Source organism: Rattus norvegicus, chromosome 13, assembly GCF_036323735.1.
Source record: "Rattus norvegicus strain BN/NHsdMcwi chromosome 13, GRCr8, whole genome shotgun sequence".
Classification (NCBI taxonomy): domain Eukaryota; kingdom Metazoa; phylum Chordata; class Mammalia; order Rodentia; family Muridae; genus Rattus; species Rattus norvegicus.
The window spans coordinates 49818906-49838059 of record NC_086031.1 but is presented as its reverse complement, the minus strand read 5'-3'; the positions used below and the strand labels follow the sequence as shown (position 1 = coordinate 49838059).

Genomic DNA, 19154 nt, shown 5'->3' with positions numbered 1-19154 from the left:
GACCACAGGCTAGGCCCCTAGAGCCATATTGTTTCCATGTCTGTATCACTAACGTCTGTTGTAGGCTCATAGCTCAGGATAAATAGGTCAGTACGGTGTCCGAGAGTCAAGTGATGCCTGTAGGAATAGATTGAGCTGATAGTGTGGAAGGCCTAAGTTGGGCTCAGAGGCTCGGCACAATGAGAGGTGAATCCACTTTGCCTTGGAGATCACGGGCAAAGTTCTGAGACAAAACTCACAGAGTGTTACTGATGGATAGCAAAACAAAAACGGGAGAAGGGACTCCTGCAGCGGGAGGCCTGTGAAAGGCCCAGTGTACAGAAGAACCTGCCTGCTTGGAGGATTGCCCTAGAGAGCTGTTGAACGTTCTCTGCCGTCTCCTGTGGATCCTCTGTCCTGCTCAGAAACTGCTACTGTGCTATCCTTTCAGTTCTGAGATCTTTAAGCCCTGGAAGGTATGCAGATCATGGGAAAGTGGAAACTGAGGCACTGCGGCTAGGCCAAGTCTCTTGGCAGCTCTAGCCTGAACAACTGCCCAATGAAACCAGCCTTCCTTCCTCCCTCAAGGACTCCCTGCCCCCTCAGACAGTGGACTCTTAGTGCCCAGGCCAGGAGGAGAAAGAAAACAGGAACCATCCAAAGAGGCCCCATTGTTCACCAGCAAATGACTCACATGGGGAATGCTCCCTCCCTGTGTGACAACCCTCTTCCCCAGCATGCTGTTCCCGGTGACTCACAGAGGCTAAAATCACAAACCCTGTCCACTGTCCGCACCTCCCTCCTGGGCTCTGAGTATGCGTATGCATTACTCGGACATCAGCGTCTCCCCTGCTGTAGGTGGGAAAAAAGACCAGACCGGTATAAGTTCCTCCATGCCGGACAGATACAAGGGTCTCAGTTCCCTCTGACACTCGGGGGGAAATGAGAAACACCATTCCATGTGCACAATGTGCTGGCTTTTTATTCCTGACGTGGTGTGGGCATAGGGGTCAGGCAGAGTACTGGCTTCTAGCTAGGTCAGCTCCTACTTTCCAGACAGGAGTCTGCATCGGGTGCCTGGCAAGACCTAGAGCTGGGATTCACAGGGCAAGGGCACAGGCAAGGAGCAGAGCTTTGTCGAACACAGTTCCATCTATTTCCAACGCCCGGTGACTTTGGCCTTCCCACGAGTTTTGGAGCTGCAGGAGAAACACGAGCCCATCAGAGGGAGGCAATGGGGTAGCAGTTCTCAATGGGGCAGAGGGCAGGCGAGGAGAGACTAAGGGTTGAGATGAACATTCTGGAGCAGGGATAGCATATGACAACTGCGTTGGCCCCCTGTCCCACTCTACACTGGGTGCTGTGCCCAAGGCTGGAAGAAGGAAGCTGTGACAAAGGCAAGAAGAGCTGGGGTCAGAATCCTCACCACAGGACGGGGAAGGGGGGAGGCAGGATGCATCGTGCTAAGAGAAGGGCCATGGACACTTACACTTTCTGGTTGTCGTTGATCCTGTTTCGCAGAACGTTGATCTGGAAAAAAAAAGAGAAAAAAAAGCAGAGAAGATAAATGATAAGGTTGGGGCTCATTCGGTGAGGCCTGGGAGGAGAAAGGGGGTTCAGTGTAGAAGCAAGGGTACAAACGGGGAGGAGGGGAGAGCTAGAACACCGTTGGAGACCAGCGCATGAATTGAATGGTCTGGCAGGGGACAGGGAAAGAGGCCTGGGGGTCAGCAGTGGCATGGACTAAGTCAAACCAGGATCATGGTAGGACAGGCACGGTGAGCAGCTCACTTCGTATTTCTGCTGCTTGAACTTTTCCTGCAGGTCGAACTTCTCGGCCTCCAGGTTGTGGATACTCTGCCATAGCTCCTTGGCCTTCTCTCTGCAGGAGCCACAATGGAGGTAGAGTGAGAAGCAATAAAGATAGGCCTGTACTGGCCTTGGTTGGCTTTCACCTTGGACCTAACTCAGCCTCCATGGGCCCCAGCCTGTCCTTGCACAATTAGGTCTGCAAAGGGTGCCTATGCTCCAGCCTATGCTATGGGCCTGGCCATTCTGGAATTCTGGCTTCTAGTACTGTGCTCAGTGTTCAGGGGCAGACACCAGGAGCTGCCAGCATAGAGTGCTGGGAGCTGAGGGGAAGCCCTCTTGGTACAGTAGAGCGTCTAGTTCAGCTTTCCCACATCCTGTGTGAATTTGATCAAGCAGGATCTCAGATGAGAAAGGGGCCTGCTCAGTTCTCTTTTTCCTGTCACCAAAACTCACACGGGGAAGCCCGGGCTGCTAAGGCCTAGTGCCAGCACTAGTACTGAGCCTTGACAAATGTGTGAGTGAGTACCTCCCTCTGGTGGTTTCCAGTGAGAAGTACCTTCCACCTCACTTAGGAAGAGTGCCAGGGGCCACCCAACCAACTGTCCCCACCTCAGCTGGTCTTCATTCAGGTGGTCGATGGCCAGCACCTTCCTCCTCTCTGCCAGAATCTTCTTCTTCTTCTCTCGCTCTGTCTGTCTCTTCCCACTCTTCCGCTCTGTCTGAAGGGGGTGGTGAGCAGGGACACTTGGCTAGGCTCCTCCCTGTCCCCTGACCCTCCCAATACCCTGGGGAGCAGGGCCAGATCTGAAAAAGAACAACTGGGCTCCTCTCCTATTGCTCTAGCAACATGACACGCCATTAGCTTCTGAAATCCCTCCCTCCCCCAGAGAAAATGAGGCAGGGACAAGGAAGGGCCTAGGTTCCTGCCTTACTCTTCTAGACTCCCTCCTCCCACCATTCCTCCTCTGACAATGTGTGCTCCCCTCCCAGGGAGCTCTAAAGCTACAGTGAGGAGGAAGAGGACTGGAGGTTTGGTACCCACCTGAGCCTGCTAAGCCAGGAAACCATGAAAGACCCAGAGAGAAAGACCAAGACCGCCACAGAGACACGGAGAGAAGCGGGGTAGGAGACAGGAAGACAGGAAGGAGAAGGTGACCCGATGCTCGGCAGAGGCTACCTGCTATGCCAAGCACAGGTCTGGGGCTTAGGGAGGGGTAATTTTGATTGCATTTGCCTGGCACAGTCACTGGGTCACTGAGCACAGAGACATACAGCAGAGCTAGGGACTTAGGATATGTAAAACAAAATATTTTGATGCCTCCATGCATACGAAAAAAAATGAAAAAAAAAAATCAGGCCCGGCTGGGTACGGCAGCCTGTGCCTTTATGCCTTTATTCTAGCACTCAGGAGGCAAAGGTTAGTTGGATCTCTGTGAGTTTGAGGCCAGCTTCATCTACACAGTGAGTTCCAGGACAGCCAGGGCTACACAGTGAGCTCTGTCTCAAAATAAATAAATAAATAAATAAATAAATAAATAAATAAATAAATAAATAAATAAATAAATAAATAAAATAGAAATAAAAAAGTCAGAGCTCAGGGCTGGGGATTTAGCTCAGTGGTAGAGCGCTTACCTAGGAAGCGCAAGGCCCTGGGTTCGGTCCCCAGCTCCGAAAAAAAGAACCAAAAAAAAAAAAAAAAAAAAAAAAAAAAAAAAAAAAGAAGTCAGAGCTCAGCCTCGAAAGGGTGATATCTAGTAGGCATGAAGAACTGACTGGCCACAAGCAAGCCACCCAACAGCTGTGCACCACACACTTTTCGGGTTTTCCGTGTTAGCACATCTGTCTCTTGGAAGCTGCGGGACAGGCAATCGCAAGCCATGTGAAGAAGCAGAGGTTGCTGCAGGCCAGGCTGCTGAATGAGGCAGAATCAGGCCTCTAACCAGCACGCTGACACCAGGACCCAAGGTTCTCCCAGTCACCTTGGGGAGCCAGCATTGCGAGGCATATTAGCGTTCTAACCTTCACCCACAGCAGAGCACTCCTAGGGAAGCCATGGTCAGGTGGATAGCCAGCTCAGGGGCTAGGCATGAGGAGACCTTAGACTTCCGCCACAGCGGTTGGGAATTTCTTCATGGGTCCAAGCAAAGGCGGCCTCGAGGATACACTGGGATGTCCTGGTGCCCAAGACCGCTTTCCACCTACCTTCTGGATGTACCCTCCAAAATGCATCATGTTGGACAGAGCCTTCTTCTTCCGGGCCTCATCTTCAGCCTTCCTCCTGTTCTCCTCCTCCTCACGCCGGGCCCTCTCTTCCTGTTGTCATGGAAATCGAATGAATAGATTAATGGCAAGTGTGGGAAAAACCCGACTGTGACTTGAAAGGGACATTCTATATTAATGAGATCAGCTCTCTTCCCTCTGGACGAGGAGCTCTCCGAGGTATCTTCCGGCACAAGATGGGCATACTGGAGCTTACTGAACGGAGAGATGAACTGTTGTATGAATGAGTGAATGAAGCCCTGATTAACGTCTGGAAAATCCCAACATGCCCCCAGGCTGAGAGGCCCTCAGTCTCCATGTGGTCTGCACAAGGGAAGGGATGAGGGCTAGAGGGTCTTAAAATCATGAACCTGAGGCCCTGGCCTGTCTGTCCTGTTTGTTGATATGCTGTCGGCACTGGGTCAATGACCTGGATTTATGTGATGTGATAAATGCTGCCTCTTGAACCGATGTCTATGCATCGAGAGGGGACTGAGGCTCAGAGGCCAGGCTAGGGTCACTCACAGCCAGGCGGTTCTGCCTTTCCTTCTCTCGTTCATTGCGAATACGCTGCTGTTCAGCCCGCTCTGCCCGACGCTTTTCCTAGGGAAAGAGGTAGAAACTCCTGTGTGTGCCCTTGAGGGCTGGCAGCTCTGGTACAGGAAGGGAGAGGTGGCCCCTCTTCCGAGTGCTTGTGCTCAGCCTGTTCCATGGATGCAGATGGAGGTGGCCCGTCACACCTTCTAGAAGAGTGTCCTGTCTGGGTAAGGACAGCCTCCTGAAAGCCCACTAGAGGCTGTCTCAATGCTGTGGGGAATGATAACTTGTTTCTCTTGTCTCCTTTAAAAGCTGTATCCATATTCCGGTCCCGGCCCCAGCCCCGGCCCTGGCCCCGGCCCTGGCCCCAGCCCCGGCCCCGGCCCCAGCCCCTGCCCTGGCCCCAGCCCCGGCCCCGGCCCTGGCCCCCGCCCCGGCCCCCGCCCCAGCCCCGGCCCCAGCCCCAGCCCCAGCCCCGGCCCCGGCCCCAGCCCCCGCCCCGGCCCGGGCCCCAGCCCCTGCCCCGGCCCCAGCCCCGGCCCCGGCCCCAGCCCCTGCCCCGGCCCCAGCCCCGGCCCCGGCCCCGGCCCCAGCCCCTGCCCTGGCCCCAGCCCCTGCCCTGGCCCCGGCCCCGGCCCCGGCCCTGGCCCCCGCCCCGGCCCCCGCCCCAGCCCCAGCCCCAGCCCCAGCCCCAGCCCCAGCCCCAGCTCCGGCCCCGGCCCCAGCCCCCGCCCCGGCCCGGGCCCCAGCCCCTGCCCGGGCCCGGGACCCACCTCTGGCCCCGGAACCCAGCCCCAGCCCCAGCTCCGGCCCCGGCCCGGACAGCTTCTCTGTGCTCTAAGACGTATGGCTGGCATGCCCATTTGAGGAAAGTAGGTGGTTAGAGGTACAGACTAACAAGGAAGCAGATAATCTCCTCTCTCAGAATGGAATTCTGGGTGTCGTCTAGGTTTCCAGAAACCGATCCCATGCTCCCCATCTAGTGAAGCACCTATGACTGATGGGTCAGGGACAGGGAGAGCACAGACATTTGCCTGGTCTGTAGTCCACAGCCAGTGGTGCCTGGTTAGGCCCAGCCAGAACCAGAACTTATCAGATCCAGTTCCTGTTGGCAAGGAGCATCCACACTGAGAGGCAGGTGGCAGGGGCCCAACAGAGAAGTACCCAACAGGTTGGCAGCTTGAGGCAGGCTGCAGGGGAAGAACAGGGCGAACTGTGGAAGATTGGCACGTACGATCCTGTCTTTGAGAGAAATGAGCTCCTCTTCCTCCTTCTTCCTGTTCTCGAAGTGAGCCTCGATCAGAGTCTGCAGCTCGTTCAGGTCCTTCTCCATGCGCTTCCTGTGGATGTCCTGTGGGGAGGGTCTGCCTGAGAGCCTGCCACGCCCATGAAATGGGCGGGCTCAGTGCAAAAGGTAGTGCCTTGGTTTGGCGCCTGAACCTGAACCTAAACCATCCTGCCAACGGCCAATCAGGAGCTCTTTCGCTCTTAGGAGAGCTCTTGTTATCACCCCCGCCTGCCTCGCTCCCCCACAGAGCCACCACTCACATCAAAGTCCACTCTCTCTCCGTCAGGGATCTTGGGTGGCACCAAGTTGGGCATGAAGAGCCTGCTGCAGAGAGGAATGGAGAGTCAGGGGTCACCAAAGCCACTGGGGATGCGTTCCTGGAGCCTCTGGGGCCTTTGTCCGGCAGGAATGTTCACCTCTGTCATAATGTCCACACCAGTGTCTACCTCACTTGCTCAGACAGCAACCAAGGTAATTTCATTTTGTCCTCTCACTAAATCCCTGGAGGGGACAGTGCTGACCTCCACTAGGAAAACCAAGGCTTAAAACTACACAGTTAGGAAGCAGAAGTACTAAGCTAAGATGGTGTCCCTAGTGGCGCTCTGATCCTTGATTTCCTCATATTTTCATGGGCCTTCAGCTAAAAGGAGATGCTCCAGGATACACAGAGCACCCAGGGACTAACAGGGATATGATTGGTAGGAGCCACTAAAGGCCACGAGGGCACTATGGCGCCATCTGCTGGCAGGATAAACATTGCCAAAGGAAGTGCTCCCTATCTCGATGGCCCTACTCACAGCCACCAGATGTGGTTCCAGGTATGGGCTGAAGCTGCCCTGCTCTGCCCTTTTGCAGCTCCCTGGAGCTGTCATCCCTGGGACATGGCACAGTATCACTGCTTGGTTCCACAACGTTTATGTCACTTCTCCCCTAGGTACCAACCCAGCAAAGAGAGAAGTCGTCCTGTGGCCATGACTAGCCCTTCCCCACTCTGTAGATGACTGTACCTCCCTCCATGTTAGTGTAAATAAAAGGTAGTGAGGTCAAGGCAAAGTTCAGCTCCCATTCCTCCCGTCAGCCAGAGGTTCTTGTGCAGTGCACAACCTGTTCAGCTCTCTGTGGAAGTCTGTGCTAACCACAGCACCTGCGCGTGTGCGAATGCACTCCTATCCCTTCCTGGTCACCCTCCCTCACTGGCCTCACTGGGCATAGATAAGGCATCCTGCTCACCTGGGCTTGGGTTTGGAGTCCTCTACTGGACCATCTGGAGGAGAGAGAAGGGTGTATGGGGTCAGAAAACCTGAATATTGCCAGCTCCACCCTGAGCTGGACACCTGTGGGCCTCTGTCTCCCTATCTGCACAGGAGGCCTCTCCTGTAAGTCTAGACTTCCATAATCACCAACAGGCATGAAGGTGACCTGGAGGTAAGGTCACAGAGAATGGCTGGCTGTGTTTACAGGCCCAGGATACTTGCCTGTTCAGGGTTAGGAAGATTACTTCTCAGACATTGCAGTAATGCACAGTCCTGTGGGAAGGCCCCAGGGGCCCTGACCCTAGAATTCCTCTCAGGCCTAATGTTTTGAACCTTGGACTTGCTGATGGCCACAGGGCCAGAAGAGTTAGTGGTCATGATTCCAAGGCTGCCCTCCTGCCCTAGGTATGTGTGACTGGAGACAGCTGACAGAGACTATAGCCTGACCAGGACCATGATGCCACAGCATGGACCATGATGTCTTGGAAGTCGTTCCTCCAAACATCAGACCTCACTGGCATAGCCTGGGTACCAGGAGCGTCAGGTGCGAATGTTACTTCTAAGAGCACTACCCTGCACACGCCAGGGACTAGACACTGGTTCCCTCTCCTGTTGGACACTAAGGCCATTTCTCTGAGATGAAGAAGACAAGGGTTTAGAGTTCCCCAAGCCCTGCACGTACCCCCAAGTTCTGCCTTCCAACCCTTACCTGTATAACTTCTGGTTATACCGGAATCCCTGGGTGGTTTTACCCAAGTCTACTCTGAGGGGTTCTCTCGTGCTGATGCCCAGCATCACTTACCTTCAGCATCTCTGGCTTCTTCATCAGGACCAACCTCTAAACAAAACATGAGCAATCAACAGAGGTCCCGTTCCAGCTCAATTTTCCCCTCAAGAGTGATGGATGTTTCCCATGGTCAGGCAGGCTACCCTGCTGATTTGTATGGTCAACCACCAAAGAAGCTCTGGATTGACAAATTTCAGCCAGACAACAGGCTGCTGCCTCCCAGCCCAGACAGGGATCTCAGGCACACAAGCTAGCAAGCACCTGCTGGACGACTTCTTAAAACACCGGCCCTCCCGGCCCCTCAGCCCCTCACCCTGGGTTGTACCTTCTGCCTTGTCCTCCTCTGCCTCTGCCTCACCCTCGGGATCAGGCTCGGCCTCACCATCCTCCTCCTCCACTGCCTCCTCTTGCTCTGGAGAGGTGAAACAGACACCAAGATCAACCAGGCCCCTCTCTCAACATGCAGACAGCAACCCCAGAACAGAGATCACACCAGGCACGGTAGAACAGAGCCAGTGACATCTGGGTTCACAACATACGGGAGCCACGGACCCAAAGGACAGAAGGAATGCTGCTTGGCTCCTGGTTCAAACTGGATCGCAAAGCCACACCCAGCCCAGGACTATTTCTGCAAAGATCCATATGGCCTCACCCACTCATCTGCACTCTCACCCACGTCTCAACCCCACTCGTAGGTCAGTGCCCCCAGGGACTATGGGCCTGCATGCCCACAGTATTCGCGGTCTGCTCCTTTGCAGGAAAAGTGAAACCCAACAGAAGGGTCCCAGCTGACTGGTAAGTGTCCCAAATTTGCCTCCCTGGGAGTTTGGAAATTTGAGTTCAGTCTTCCCTAGTGTAGATATATAGATAGATATAGATATAGATATAGATATAGATATAGATATAGATATATAGATTATAGATATAGAGATAGAGATAGAAAGGTAGAGAGATAGAGTTACAGATAGATATATAGGTATATAGGTATATAGATATATAGATAAATAGACATGTAGATATATAGATAAATAGATAGATAATAGACATATAGATATATAGATAAATAAATATATAGATATATAGATATATAGACATATAGACATATAGATATATAGGTAAATAGATAAATAGATAAATAGACATATAGACATATAGACATATAGACATATAGATATATAGATATATGTGTGCTAACTGGAAACTGCTGGCCAAGCCAGATATTGGGGGTGGGAGCAGGTGATGGGGTGGGCAGTAGTGGAGGACATCAAGACTCGCTGGGGACTAACTGAGGTGAGAGTCTGTCCAGCCTCTTTCTGCCCAATCTAGAACTGGCTTCCCCCACAACCTTCCTGGTGATAGGATTCCATCGTCTTCCCTAACTGCTCACTCCAGGGGCTCCTCCACTCAGTGCTGGCACCGCAGGACAGGTCCTGACTAAACTGGGGTGCTAGGGCAGGTCTGTTGTTTATCCGATGACTCTACAAGTCCTTCCTCCAGACCTAACAGAAACCAAAGCTGTGAGGATGTGCGGGCGGATGAAATGCCCAATGGTTAGAGAGACGTGCTACCCAGGAGGTTGCCAGGAGTTTCTATTTTCATCCTTTGCTTGACAGGATGTGGATGGACCCCCGCCTCTCCCAACATTCAGAAAGGACAGACAGATTAGGGAGACAGGATGCCGCCCAGACCGTGGCTCGGCTTGGCGGAAGTGCTTGTAACATTCAGTGATGGATGGACTGACAAGTGGTGGCCCCTTGGCAGAGGGAGAGAAAAGCACCACAGGGCAGAAGGACCCATCAGAGGAGAGAGGACCTCCACCCACTCTGCCTCATCTTCTCTTCCCTCCTTTCCTAGGACTGGGTCCCCACTATGTCTGGGGTGCCTCTTCCTTCAACCCTGCAGGAGGTTTGTCAGGTAGCATGAGAGTAGAGGAAGATGGCCAGTCATGGGGTCCACCCTGAGCCACCACGCTAGCCCTTCTCCCATTCACCCTGGGTTTCATCTCTGTTTCCGTGCCATGTGCCCCATGGTCATTTAGAAGCCAACGAGCAGATCACAGTTAGGGCCTCCCTGGACATCACTGTGGGAAAGCCAGTCCTAAAATTCAGCCCCATTCTGTCTCCCCTGCCCTCCTGTTATCCCAAGAAGCGAGGCCAGCCTTTCCCCTGCTCGAGCAGAACACATCTGAAGGCTGATATCACTGTCCTTTCTGCTCTGGCAATTTCCAGCCTTCTGATACTCTTCATTGACTTTGTCCCCAGAGCCCTACCCCTTGCCTTAGGCAAAACAAGGAAGGCCCTCACCGGACTCAACCGTGCACAATGGAACAGTTGGGGTTTACTCCTGCCGTAGGTAGGGATCCTTCTGTGACCATGGGTGGAGCAGGTGGGAAGACAAGATAGCCCAGATCCTTCCCACTTCCCCCCCCCAGAAGCAAAAGAGGGAATGGGTGAGGGGTCCTAGGGTCCTGACCCCTCTGAAGTTTGTTGGTCTCCCTAGCCCAAGCCCAGAGCCCAGGAGGAGCAGGAAAGCAGGGACAGAAACAACAGGGAAAGCTATACTACCGTCTTCCTCTTCTTCGCTCCAGTCTTCCTCTTCCGGGTGCAGGAGGTGGCGGCCGCAAAGGGAGCAAGCGGAACAGGTTAGTGTGCAGCAGAAAGCCTGGTGGCAGCGCAGGCCACAGCCAGCTCAGAGTTAGGCCTGAACTCCGACTCACACCCAAGTCAACACTCAAGCAATATGGTAGGCTCACTCCTTGAGGCATCCCCGAGCCTCGGGTAAGTGGACAGGACAATCGCCTGCCAACCACTACTGAGAATGGAACCGTTTAGCATGCCTGGCACTCGCAAACATTGAGAAAACACTAACTAGCCCTGGCCAGCTACAGGCCCTGGCTTCTCTCTCACTAAGATGGTGGACCTCTGTAGCAGAGAATAGGCAAAAATTTCACTCCTCCTCCACGTTCTCCCACATTCCTGCCCGGAATGAGTAGGAACCGATTCCCAGAATCATGTGTAGGAAAGTCCCACTGGGAGCCATACTGAGGGAGCTGGCATAACAGCTGGAAGGCCTGGTCTCATAATCTGAGGAAACTGACCACTGCCCCATTGTTCTTGATGCAAATCTCTGGTTAAAGAATTGCTTCCCAGCAATGGGAAAAAGTCTCTTAGGACTACCTGTCCTAAGGTCCTTGCAGATGCTGTAAGAGCTCCGATGAGAAGTTCTTTAGCTCCCAGACAGATCCTACTGTGTGTTATATCCAGGATGGAGGTCACAAATCTGGCGCAAGTCTGTTTCCCAAACCCTGCCACCTAGAACCTCTTGTGATTTGCTGGAAAATCCTCCAAGACCAAAGAATCCCCAGCAGATGGGGTTTCCTTCTACAGAGGAGGTTAGAGGCAGCTGAGCTCTTGATTCAAGTGCATTTTTGAAGCTGGACATGGTGGCTCACCGCGCATGCCTGAGTACTGAACCTGAGGCAGGAGGATTGCCACAGCTTGAGACCATCCTGCACTACTAAAAATAAAACAATAAAAATAAAAATAAATATTAAAAAAAGAAAGAAAGAAAAAGCCATGGTCTGGAGATTTAGATCAGTGGTGGAATGCTAGGTGGACCAGGGTGAGTGATCTTTCTAATGGCACCTGAAAACCAGAAATGGCATTTGTGGGCATTTTTTGCTCCTGGCTCTTATTTGGCCACATGACTCAGAACAGGCTTAAAGAAGCAAGACACTCCCCGTTTTAACCAGAGAGCCTGGAAAGCAGGGAGGTACAGCTCCTGGACCTTCAAAGACCACTTCCCTGTGTCCATACATGATATGCCTTTGCCAGACCACTGCAAGCCAGGCTGCAACCTGCCTGTGCTGGAGAAGCCAGGAGCCACAGGGTCATTATGGCCTGGAAGGACAGACAGAGAGAGAGAGAGAGAGAGAGAGAGAGAGAGAGAGAGAGAGAGAGAGAGAGAGAGAGAAGAGCCCAAGCTAAGGACAGTGGCATGTCATTGTATCCTAGAGGAGGAGACAGCAAGATAGAACTTTGCTAGGTTACAATAATACTTTATGCCCACAGAAAAGATCCTAGGTAACACAGCACTTTCAGATTCATAACCACATTCTGAAAAAGTAATAAACAGGATGTTCTTGGGTTCGTTCATGGCATTATGGTTATATTTGTTTGTTTAATGGTACTTATCTTTTTAAAATATATATATTTAATGTTTTGCCTATATGTATGTTTGTGCCCTACTTGTGTGCACGGTACCCATGCAGGTCAAAAGAGGGTGTCAGCTCCCCTGAAATAGGAGTCATATACAGTGGTGAAAAACCATGGGGTACCAGGAATTGAGCCTGGGTCTTCTAGAAAAGCAGTCAGTGCTCTGAAATGCTGAGCCATCTCTCCAGGCCTCATATCTTGAAATCTGTGCTGAAATAGTCAAGCATGTATCTGAGGACGGATTGGGGTGTCCCTTCAGAACAGCTAGGAGCACCTGAAAATAAGATTGCTGTGTTTACAATGGTGGAGGCTGGGTGATGAGAATGTGAAAGTCATTATACTTTTCTTGTTTACATGCATTTCAAAGTTTGAGGTGTGTGTGTGTGCATGTGTGTGTGTATGTGTGTGTGCATGTGTGTATGTGTGTATGTATGTGTATGCATGTATGGATGTGTGTGTGCATGTGTGTATGTGTATGCATGTATGGATGTGTGTGTGCATGTGTGTATGTGTATGCATGTGTGTATGTGTGTATGTATGTGTGTATATGTGTGTGCATGTATGTATGTGCATGCATGTGTGTATGTATGTGTATGTACGTGTATATGCTTTACACACATATACAGAAGTGATTATTTATAATATCTCTGATCATCTAGGAGTTCAGAACAAAGATAAACTGTTTTCCCAGAAACACTGGCCTCCTGAAACTCCTCTCTGACTCCCCACCTGTCCTAGGAACATACCTTCCACAGCTTCTGCTCATAAGAGAAGGCCAGGGCAAAAGAAAAGAGAGACGGAGTAGGTCAGTTTCCAGTTTCCAGCCATACTGTCCTGCATCTGGTTGTGCATCCCTGTGAGTGCTTACCTTCCTGTTCCCTGAATATGAAAGAAGATGCTGTCAGTACATGCTACACACATACACACATACACACACACGTGCAAACACTCATGCACACACTCGTGCGCACACACCTCCACACAATGACCTGTCCCTAAAGCCAGCCACCCCCCTTTTCTTCTTCAAATGGCACTCTAACTTCTGACCTGCCCTGCAAAGTCAGCCTTCTCACCCTTCTCAGCCAGCGCTATCTTCACTGTCCCTAGCAAATCTCTATGCCAATAATCTTGGCCTCCAGCATTCTTGCCAGTTCTTCCTTTCATCCCACCTCTAAGGTTCTCCCAGGCAGTTCTCCTTTCTAGGAAGCCCTTCTCTCCCAAGTCTCTAAATGCTGCCAGGTGAGGTCTACCTTCTCCACACTTCTGCCTCCACCCATCCTAGTGCCTGTCCTCCCTCTTCCCAAGTTCCTGCGTCACATCTGCATGTAACACACCTTTGCTAAGCTCCTACCCCAGGGAAAGGAGGCTCTGTGGAGGGCAGTGCGACCTCTCTGATGACAACTCTCTATGGAATACTTGTTGGGTTGCCTAACTGTCACCTCTGGCTTCTCCAGGACAGGCCTGTAGACAGGCACTGTGAAGTGACTTGGGACCCCAGGAGACAGGATCCCCTGGGGCAGCATGGGAAATAGCAGTATTTCTGTGGCCTCGGGGGAGCTGTTGAACTGTTCGAAGTTTCAACAGCCCCAGCGTCTCAGCTTCCCTCTGGCAGCCAGTGCATCAGCAAGTAAGACCCTGTTGGCCCTGGAGCTGAGTCCTATATTCCCAAAGTCCCCGACCTGAGGTCTGCCTGGGATCTGTTAATCAGGGTTACAGAAATAGGAAGGAAGGGAAGAAATCCCAACTCAAGATCCTGGAAGCAGGCAGAGCCACTCCTACGAGGTTGCGGCATGGCTCCCTGACCCCGTGTGAGTAGGATGTTCCAGATACTTACTCCTCGTACTCCACCACCTCTTCCTCGGCGTCAGACATGTTCTCCGTTCTCCCTCCAGAAAGAGAAAATCATCACTGCGGGTGAGGAGAGAAGGCTGCCTCCCACCGGAGCCCTCTGCACCCAGCTAGAATTCAGAGGCCTGGGGGTGAATCCCCTGTGTGGCCCACAGTGAAATGCTCGTTTCCTCCTCCGCAAGGAAGCAACCTCAACGCCTGCATCACACCGAGATGGCCAACTGGTGTTCCCCGTTCCCTGCCCCTGAGCGGGCATGCCACCCTAGACTTCGTTCGTATTTGTATTCCTCAAAGAAAGGTTAACCCTGCTTCTCCACTTTTCAGGGGAGCAGAGAGTTCTAGTGAACAGCGCCCCCTTTCTTTTCTCACTGGATATTTTCATCCTGCCACTGAGCTCCCCTGAGGAACCGGTGGCAAGAACTGGGGCCCTCCCCAGCGTGGAACTCAACCACTAGAAGAGATAAACGACTATTACATTCTCAAGCAGTCGCTTGAGAGAAGCCAACTGTAACAGCCACACGCTGTATGACTGCGGCTGTGCGGTCCCACTGATAACTTTCTTGAAATGGCGAGATTATGAATACGGAGAACAAGTCATCGGGACTCGTGCAGAGGGCACCACAAGGGAAGTGGAAATGGTAGTAAAAATGTTCACGAGGGATCCGTATTGGGTTTTTAAAAATGTATTTGTGGGGCTGGGGATTTAGCTCAGTGGTAGAGCGCTTGCCTAGGAAGCGCAAGGCCCTGGGTTCGGTCCCCAGCTCCGAAAAAAAGAACCAAAAAAAAAAAAAATGTATTTGTGTGTGTGTGTGTGTGTGTGTGTGTGTGTGTGTGTGTGTGTGTGTGCGCGCGCGCGCACAGACATACATGAATGTCACAATACATGCGTGGAGGTCAGAGGACAACGGATTTTTGTCTTCTACCTTGTAGGTCCCAGGGATCGAACTCGGGTTATCAGGCTTGGCGGCAAGCGCTCTCACCACTGAGCCATCTGACAGGTTTCCTTGTGTGTCTTCTAGGGATGACCACATGATCCTACCCAAATTAAAACTGTATCGAATTCAACCCAAACACCACACAAGTGAGGCAGGGGTGTACAGTCTGAGAGTGCGCATAGACTGAAACGGTGTCTATACACTGTGCGCATCACATTATATAATTTCGATGTTACATTATATAATTTTGATGTTACATTATATAATTTTGTAAAATTATTGTCTGGAGAACGCAGACAACAGGACACAAGAAAAATTTTTTCTGTAGTTTTTCCTTTTTTAGATTGTTAAAATGTTTCCTTAACATGTGTCTGTGTGTGAGTGTGTGCACATATGAGCTCAGGTGTCTACAGCATTCAGAAGAGGAATTCAGAGCCCCTGAAGCTGGAGTTACAGGGGACTGTGAGCTACCTGACATGGGCGCTAGGACCCCACTTTGGATCCTTAAGTATGCGCTCTTCGTTGCTGAGCCATCTCTCCAGCCTTTTGTATTAGAACTGCATATTAATCCACATAATCTCAATCAAGATTCCAGCTTTAAAGTTTCCCTGGGAATCTGGTGGAGATAGTCCTTTAACTGTGCCAGGAACAGCAGTGGCTTCTGGCTCTCCTCTGGAAGTCGCTGAGGTGCTGGTGTGTTTGTAGCGCAGTTGAACCTCATTTCGGTTCTCTCTAAATGATGGAATACAGACATCCCCACTTAGGGACCCTATGGGGAGCCAGCAGATATTAATGACTGACCGCCTAGACATGGCCAGGTGTAGTTGTTGGCTGTTAGTCTAGGCTCCGCCCACAGTTGCCTGGCAACAGCAAAATGTGCCTGACTCACTATAAAAGGAGCTGCTCACCACCCGCTCTTGCTCCTCTTGCTCTCTGGTCCTTGCTCCCTTACCCTCTTCCCCCTGTCTTGCGCTCTCTCTCTCTCTCTCTCTCTCTCTCTCTCTCTCTCTCTCTCTCTCTCTCTCTCTCTCTCTCTCTGTGCCTTTCAACTCCCCTCCCCATGCCCTGAATGAACTCTATTCTATACTACAGAATGGTACTATAGAATGGTGGCTGGTACCTCAGAAGGGAAAGGGATGGGCCGGCAGAGGTACCCCTTCCCCCACACCTTACCACACCACCACCAAACATATTCCTTCTCCCTTTATTTTTATAAGACACAACAGTAGTTATACAAATTCTGTAGTCACAGGAAGCCACAGAGAGAGGTGGAAATAGTAAGGTCTCGGTGTGAGATTCATCTGCCTTTGAATGCTGCCTCCTTGGTGTCATTGAGTGTGACCTTGGAAAGGTCATTTATGTCTCCTCCCCTGCAGTGTATGCTACAGAATGTCAAGATTGGAGGTGGTGCAGTAGGCTGGTCTAGGGTCCAAACTCAACCCATATTATTATAACCCAAGTCCTGAAGTCATATCAGTGCCTAGCCCAAAGACACTAGCACATTGACTGAGATGTGGATAACGCCTCTTGTCCATTGCAATACAGCCCTCCTAACAAAAGAAGCGTAAGGGAGAAGTACAAGCCTGTGATGTGACAGGCTCAAGGGCGGTAGAAACAAACTGACTGGCAGGACCACCCTTGTGTCTTTCTCTTGTGCCCTGCTTCTTGCTTACACCCCTGTAGTCTGACCCACGTTTCCAGTACAGAAGGGTGGGACACGGATGGTCCTGTTCTTGCCTTCTCCAGATTTCCATGTATATCCCAATGCAGAGAAGAGGGCTGAGACCCCAGGTGCACATCTATTGACATCCGTGAAATGCAGCGCACTCTGTATTAAACTGATGGTCAGAAGGCCGCCCTCGACAGTGAGAGGTTTCCAGGAAGCTGGGACTTCCCAGAGGCTCTAGAGACTGCCTCAGACTCAGAACCCACCATGGCTTGGCATCGGTCCAGGCCTGCTTGCTGGAGTCAAGCAAAGCAAGTCCCCACTCTGCTCCCTCCGCTGGACTAAGACTTGGACTGTGGGGAGGAGCCCTGCTCAAGTGGAACTCTGGTCAGCAGCCCTGTGCAACATGTCACCCTGACCCCCACCCCACCCCCATATTAAGATAGTAGAGATGGGATGCCAAGTGTGTATGGTGTCTTAACAGGGGGTGGAGCTGTATCTACTGAGAAGATTTGAACACCAGATGACCTCCACCTAGACAACAGGGTGAGCATGGCCATTCCTCCTGAGCCCAGGAGTTTGGTAGTAGACTCATCTTGTGTAAACCCCAGGGGAGCTATCAGAACCTGTGAGGAGGAGCCCATTGCCTGGGATGGGGATGAGGGGAACATTCTGGAAGGGGGAGGTATGTGGCTGCCCCAGGGCTTCTCTCCTGCCCTCCCACCAGCTTAGAGCCACTGGGCAGCTTGCTGAGATTAGAGGAAGCAGGAGCAACTTGGTTCCTGATCCCAGGAACACCATCCAGCTCCCAAAAAAGCACCCAGAGCACAGACTGCAGTGTCTAAGAAGTGCGCCCACAGGGGACCACACCCAAGCCAGGTGGACTCAGGCTGAGGCTGAGGTCTACCAAGCGGGTGAGATGGGGAAGATGGAGAGGTGAACAGAGCATGTCCCAAGGGCCCTAGTTCCACCAGCTTCTTAACATCTGACTTACCCTCACCACAAGCCACAGGGTCACCTTTCATGGGCAATAAACAACAGAAGCCAAAAGAAGACTCTTTGAGGATCAAAAGGTCTAGGTTTTAAGCCCAGCTTTTACTGTGTGGCCTTAGGCTGGTCACTTAAGCTCTCTGAAGCTTTAATCATTTTACCTATAAAAGAGCTTAGCTTCAGACTCCGGCCTTGCCATGGCTGAGGACCACAGGCTCTGTCCTTCAGCCTTGGACACAGCCTTAAGCTGGGATGCTCCTAAAACTCCAGCTGTTAGCCCGCTGAGGACTCAGCAGTGGGCAGAAGGGAGGGGCAAAGGTAACTTGATCCCCTCAGATTCCTATGCCCTGAGAGAAGGACTTGTCCTGTGAGAAGAGGGTCAGAGGAGGAATCCTGGAGGTCAGGTGGCTTCCCAGCTGGACTCCCTTTGGAATGTGCTGGAAAATTTCTTACCCTTGAAACAATTACCTCTGGAACAATCCTTCACTAGGCCCCGAAGTCAGAAAAGCTGCCTACAATCCGAAGGCACCAGACAAGAGCAATCCCTAAGGGAAGGTTGGGGTGAAGCAAGGGTAACACTGGAAGGGACATAGTGGGTCCCAGGGAAACCCTTCCGATGTTGACAGGCTTAGCCAGACTCTCCTGGGAAGGGATCTGGATTCCTCTGTACCCCCCCCAGGGATAGTCACCCTTGATCTCCTCCAGGAGTGGAATCCCACCTGGCCACAGATGCCCAGTGGAGACAGTACATGTGTGTGGAGTAGCCCCACCAGGCCCGCCTGCCTCTGTACATGTCACCTTTCTCAGTGCTTCTAGGACAGCATCTTTGTTTCTGGACATGAGAGCTGGATCATTACGGCCAATATAACTGTGGTCTTATCCTACTCTCTGGCCTCTAAGAAAGGTTTGGCTAATCCTTAACCTAAATCTGGGAATCCCCATTGGTTAGGATTCTGTTGTATTTAATGGCCCAACAATGATCTAGACCACTCTACTCATAAATAAAATAATAAAAAGGTCTTGGGAGGGAAGCAATCCACTCAAGACTTTAAAACCACAAAGTATCTTCAGTGGCAGATCGGGACCTCCAACTCCCTCCCCATCAAGAATGCAAGCTCTCTCCACTCTGTGGCACTCACGTTAGAGTCCACTCAGTGAGGAAGTGTTCTCCCCTCTAGAAAGGGCCCTGGATTTCCTGGTACCCAACCACTCAGGGTAGACACAAGCACACGGCTAGGGAAAGGTGTCAGGGCCAAATCTCTCGTTCTCCCGCCGACTTCTGTCCCTTCCTAGAGCCTCCCCTTGTCTTACCTCTGAACAGGGACCTGCACTCAGGACTTGAGGTGTCTGCTCAGCCTCAGCAGGGACTGGCTGAGGGCAGGGCATGGGGAGAGCTTTAAGCAAGCATGTGGGCTGGGGCCTTGTGAGCCAAGCCCCACGGTGGGAGGAATGTGCAGCAGGAGATGGGGGGGGGGACAACACAATGGGGGGGGTGTTGGCTACTATTTTGACAGGTGCCCGGCACAGGGCTAAAGGAACAAGTACCCCACGCCATATAAGCTCATGTGGTCCTCCAGCTGCTCAGA

At 51.9% G+C, this 19154-nt stretch overlaps 1 protein-coding gene across 4 annotated transcripts; it reads right to left on the bottom strand.

Annotated features, from left to right (window-relative positions):
- Positions 1-934: 934 nt before the first annotated feature.
- On the bottom strand, positions 935-18937 carry Tnnt2 (troponin T2, cardiac type). 4 transcript variants are annotated; one of them, NM_001415762.1, is made up of 15 exons: positions 18880-18937; positions 13964-14011; positions 12998-13008; positions 10480-10509; positions 8241-8327; positions 7931-7966; positions 7106-7139; positions 6136-6199; positions 5822-5938; positions 4576-4653; positions 3994-4104; positions 2401-2510; positions 1771-1861; positions 1469-1509; positions 935-1178 (listed from the first exon to the last, which is right to left on the bottom strand). In NM_001415762.1, exons 2-15 carry the CDS (start codon positions 13999-14001, stop codon positions 1133-1135), a joined length of 894 nt encoding a protein of 297 aa, NP_001402691.1. In that variant the 5' UTR covers positions 14002-14011; positions 18880-18937; the 3' UTR covers positions 935-1132. The 4 variants fall into 4 exon arrangements, with proteins under 4 accessions (NP_001402691.1, NP_001402692.1, NP_036808.1 ...); NM_001415763.1 differs by lacking the exon at positions 10480-10509 and adding an exon at positions 2834-2839; NM_012676.2 differs by lacking the exon at positions 18880-18937 and adding an exon at positions 2834-2839 and having other exon boundaries at positions 13964-14001.
- Between the last annotated feature and the right edge of the window lie 217 nt (positions 18938-19154).

What these genes read in the sequence shown, in the direction of transcription:
- Tnnt2 (NM_012676.2), bottom strand. Translation starts at nt 14,001, where the DNA reads ATGTCTGACGCCGAGGAAGAGGTGGTGGAGTACGAGGA. An exon ending in CTGAATGAAGACCAGCTGAG is followed by an intron (nt 1,862 to 2,400) that starts GTGGGGACAGTT and finishes TGGCTCCTGCAG; the next exon opens with AGAGAAGGCCAAGGAGCTAT. An exon ending in ATCAACGACAACCAGAAAGT is followed by an intron (nt 1,179 to 1,468) that starts GTAAGTGTCCAT and finishes TTTCTCCTGCAG; the next exon opens with CTCCAAAACTCGTGGGAAGG.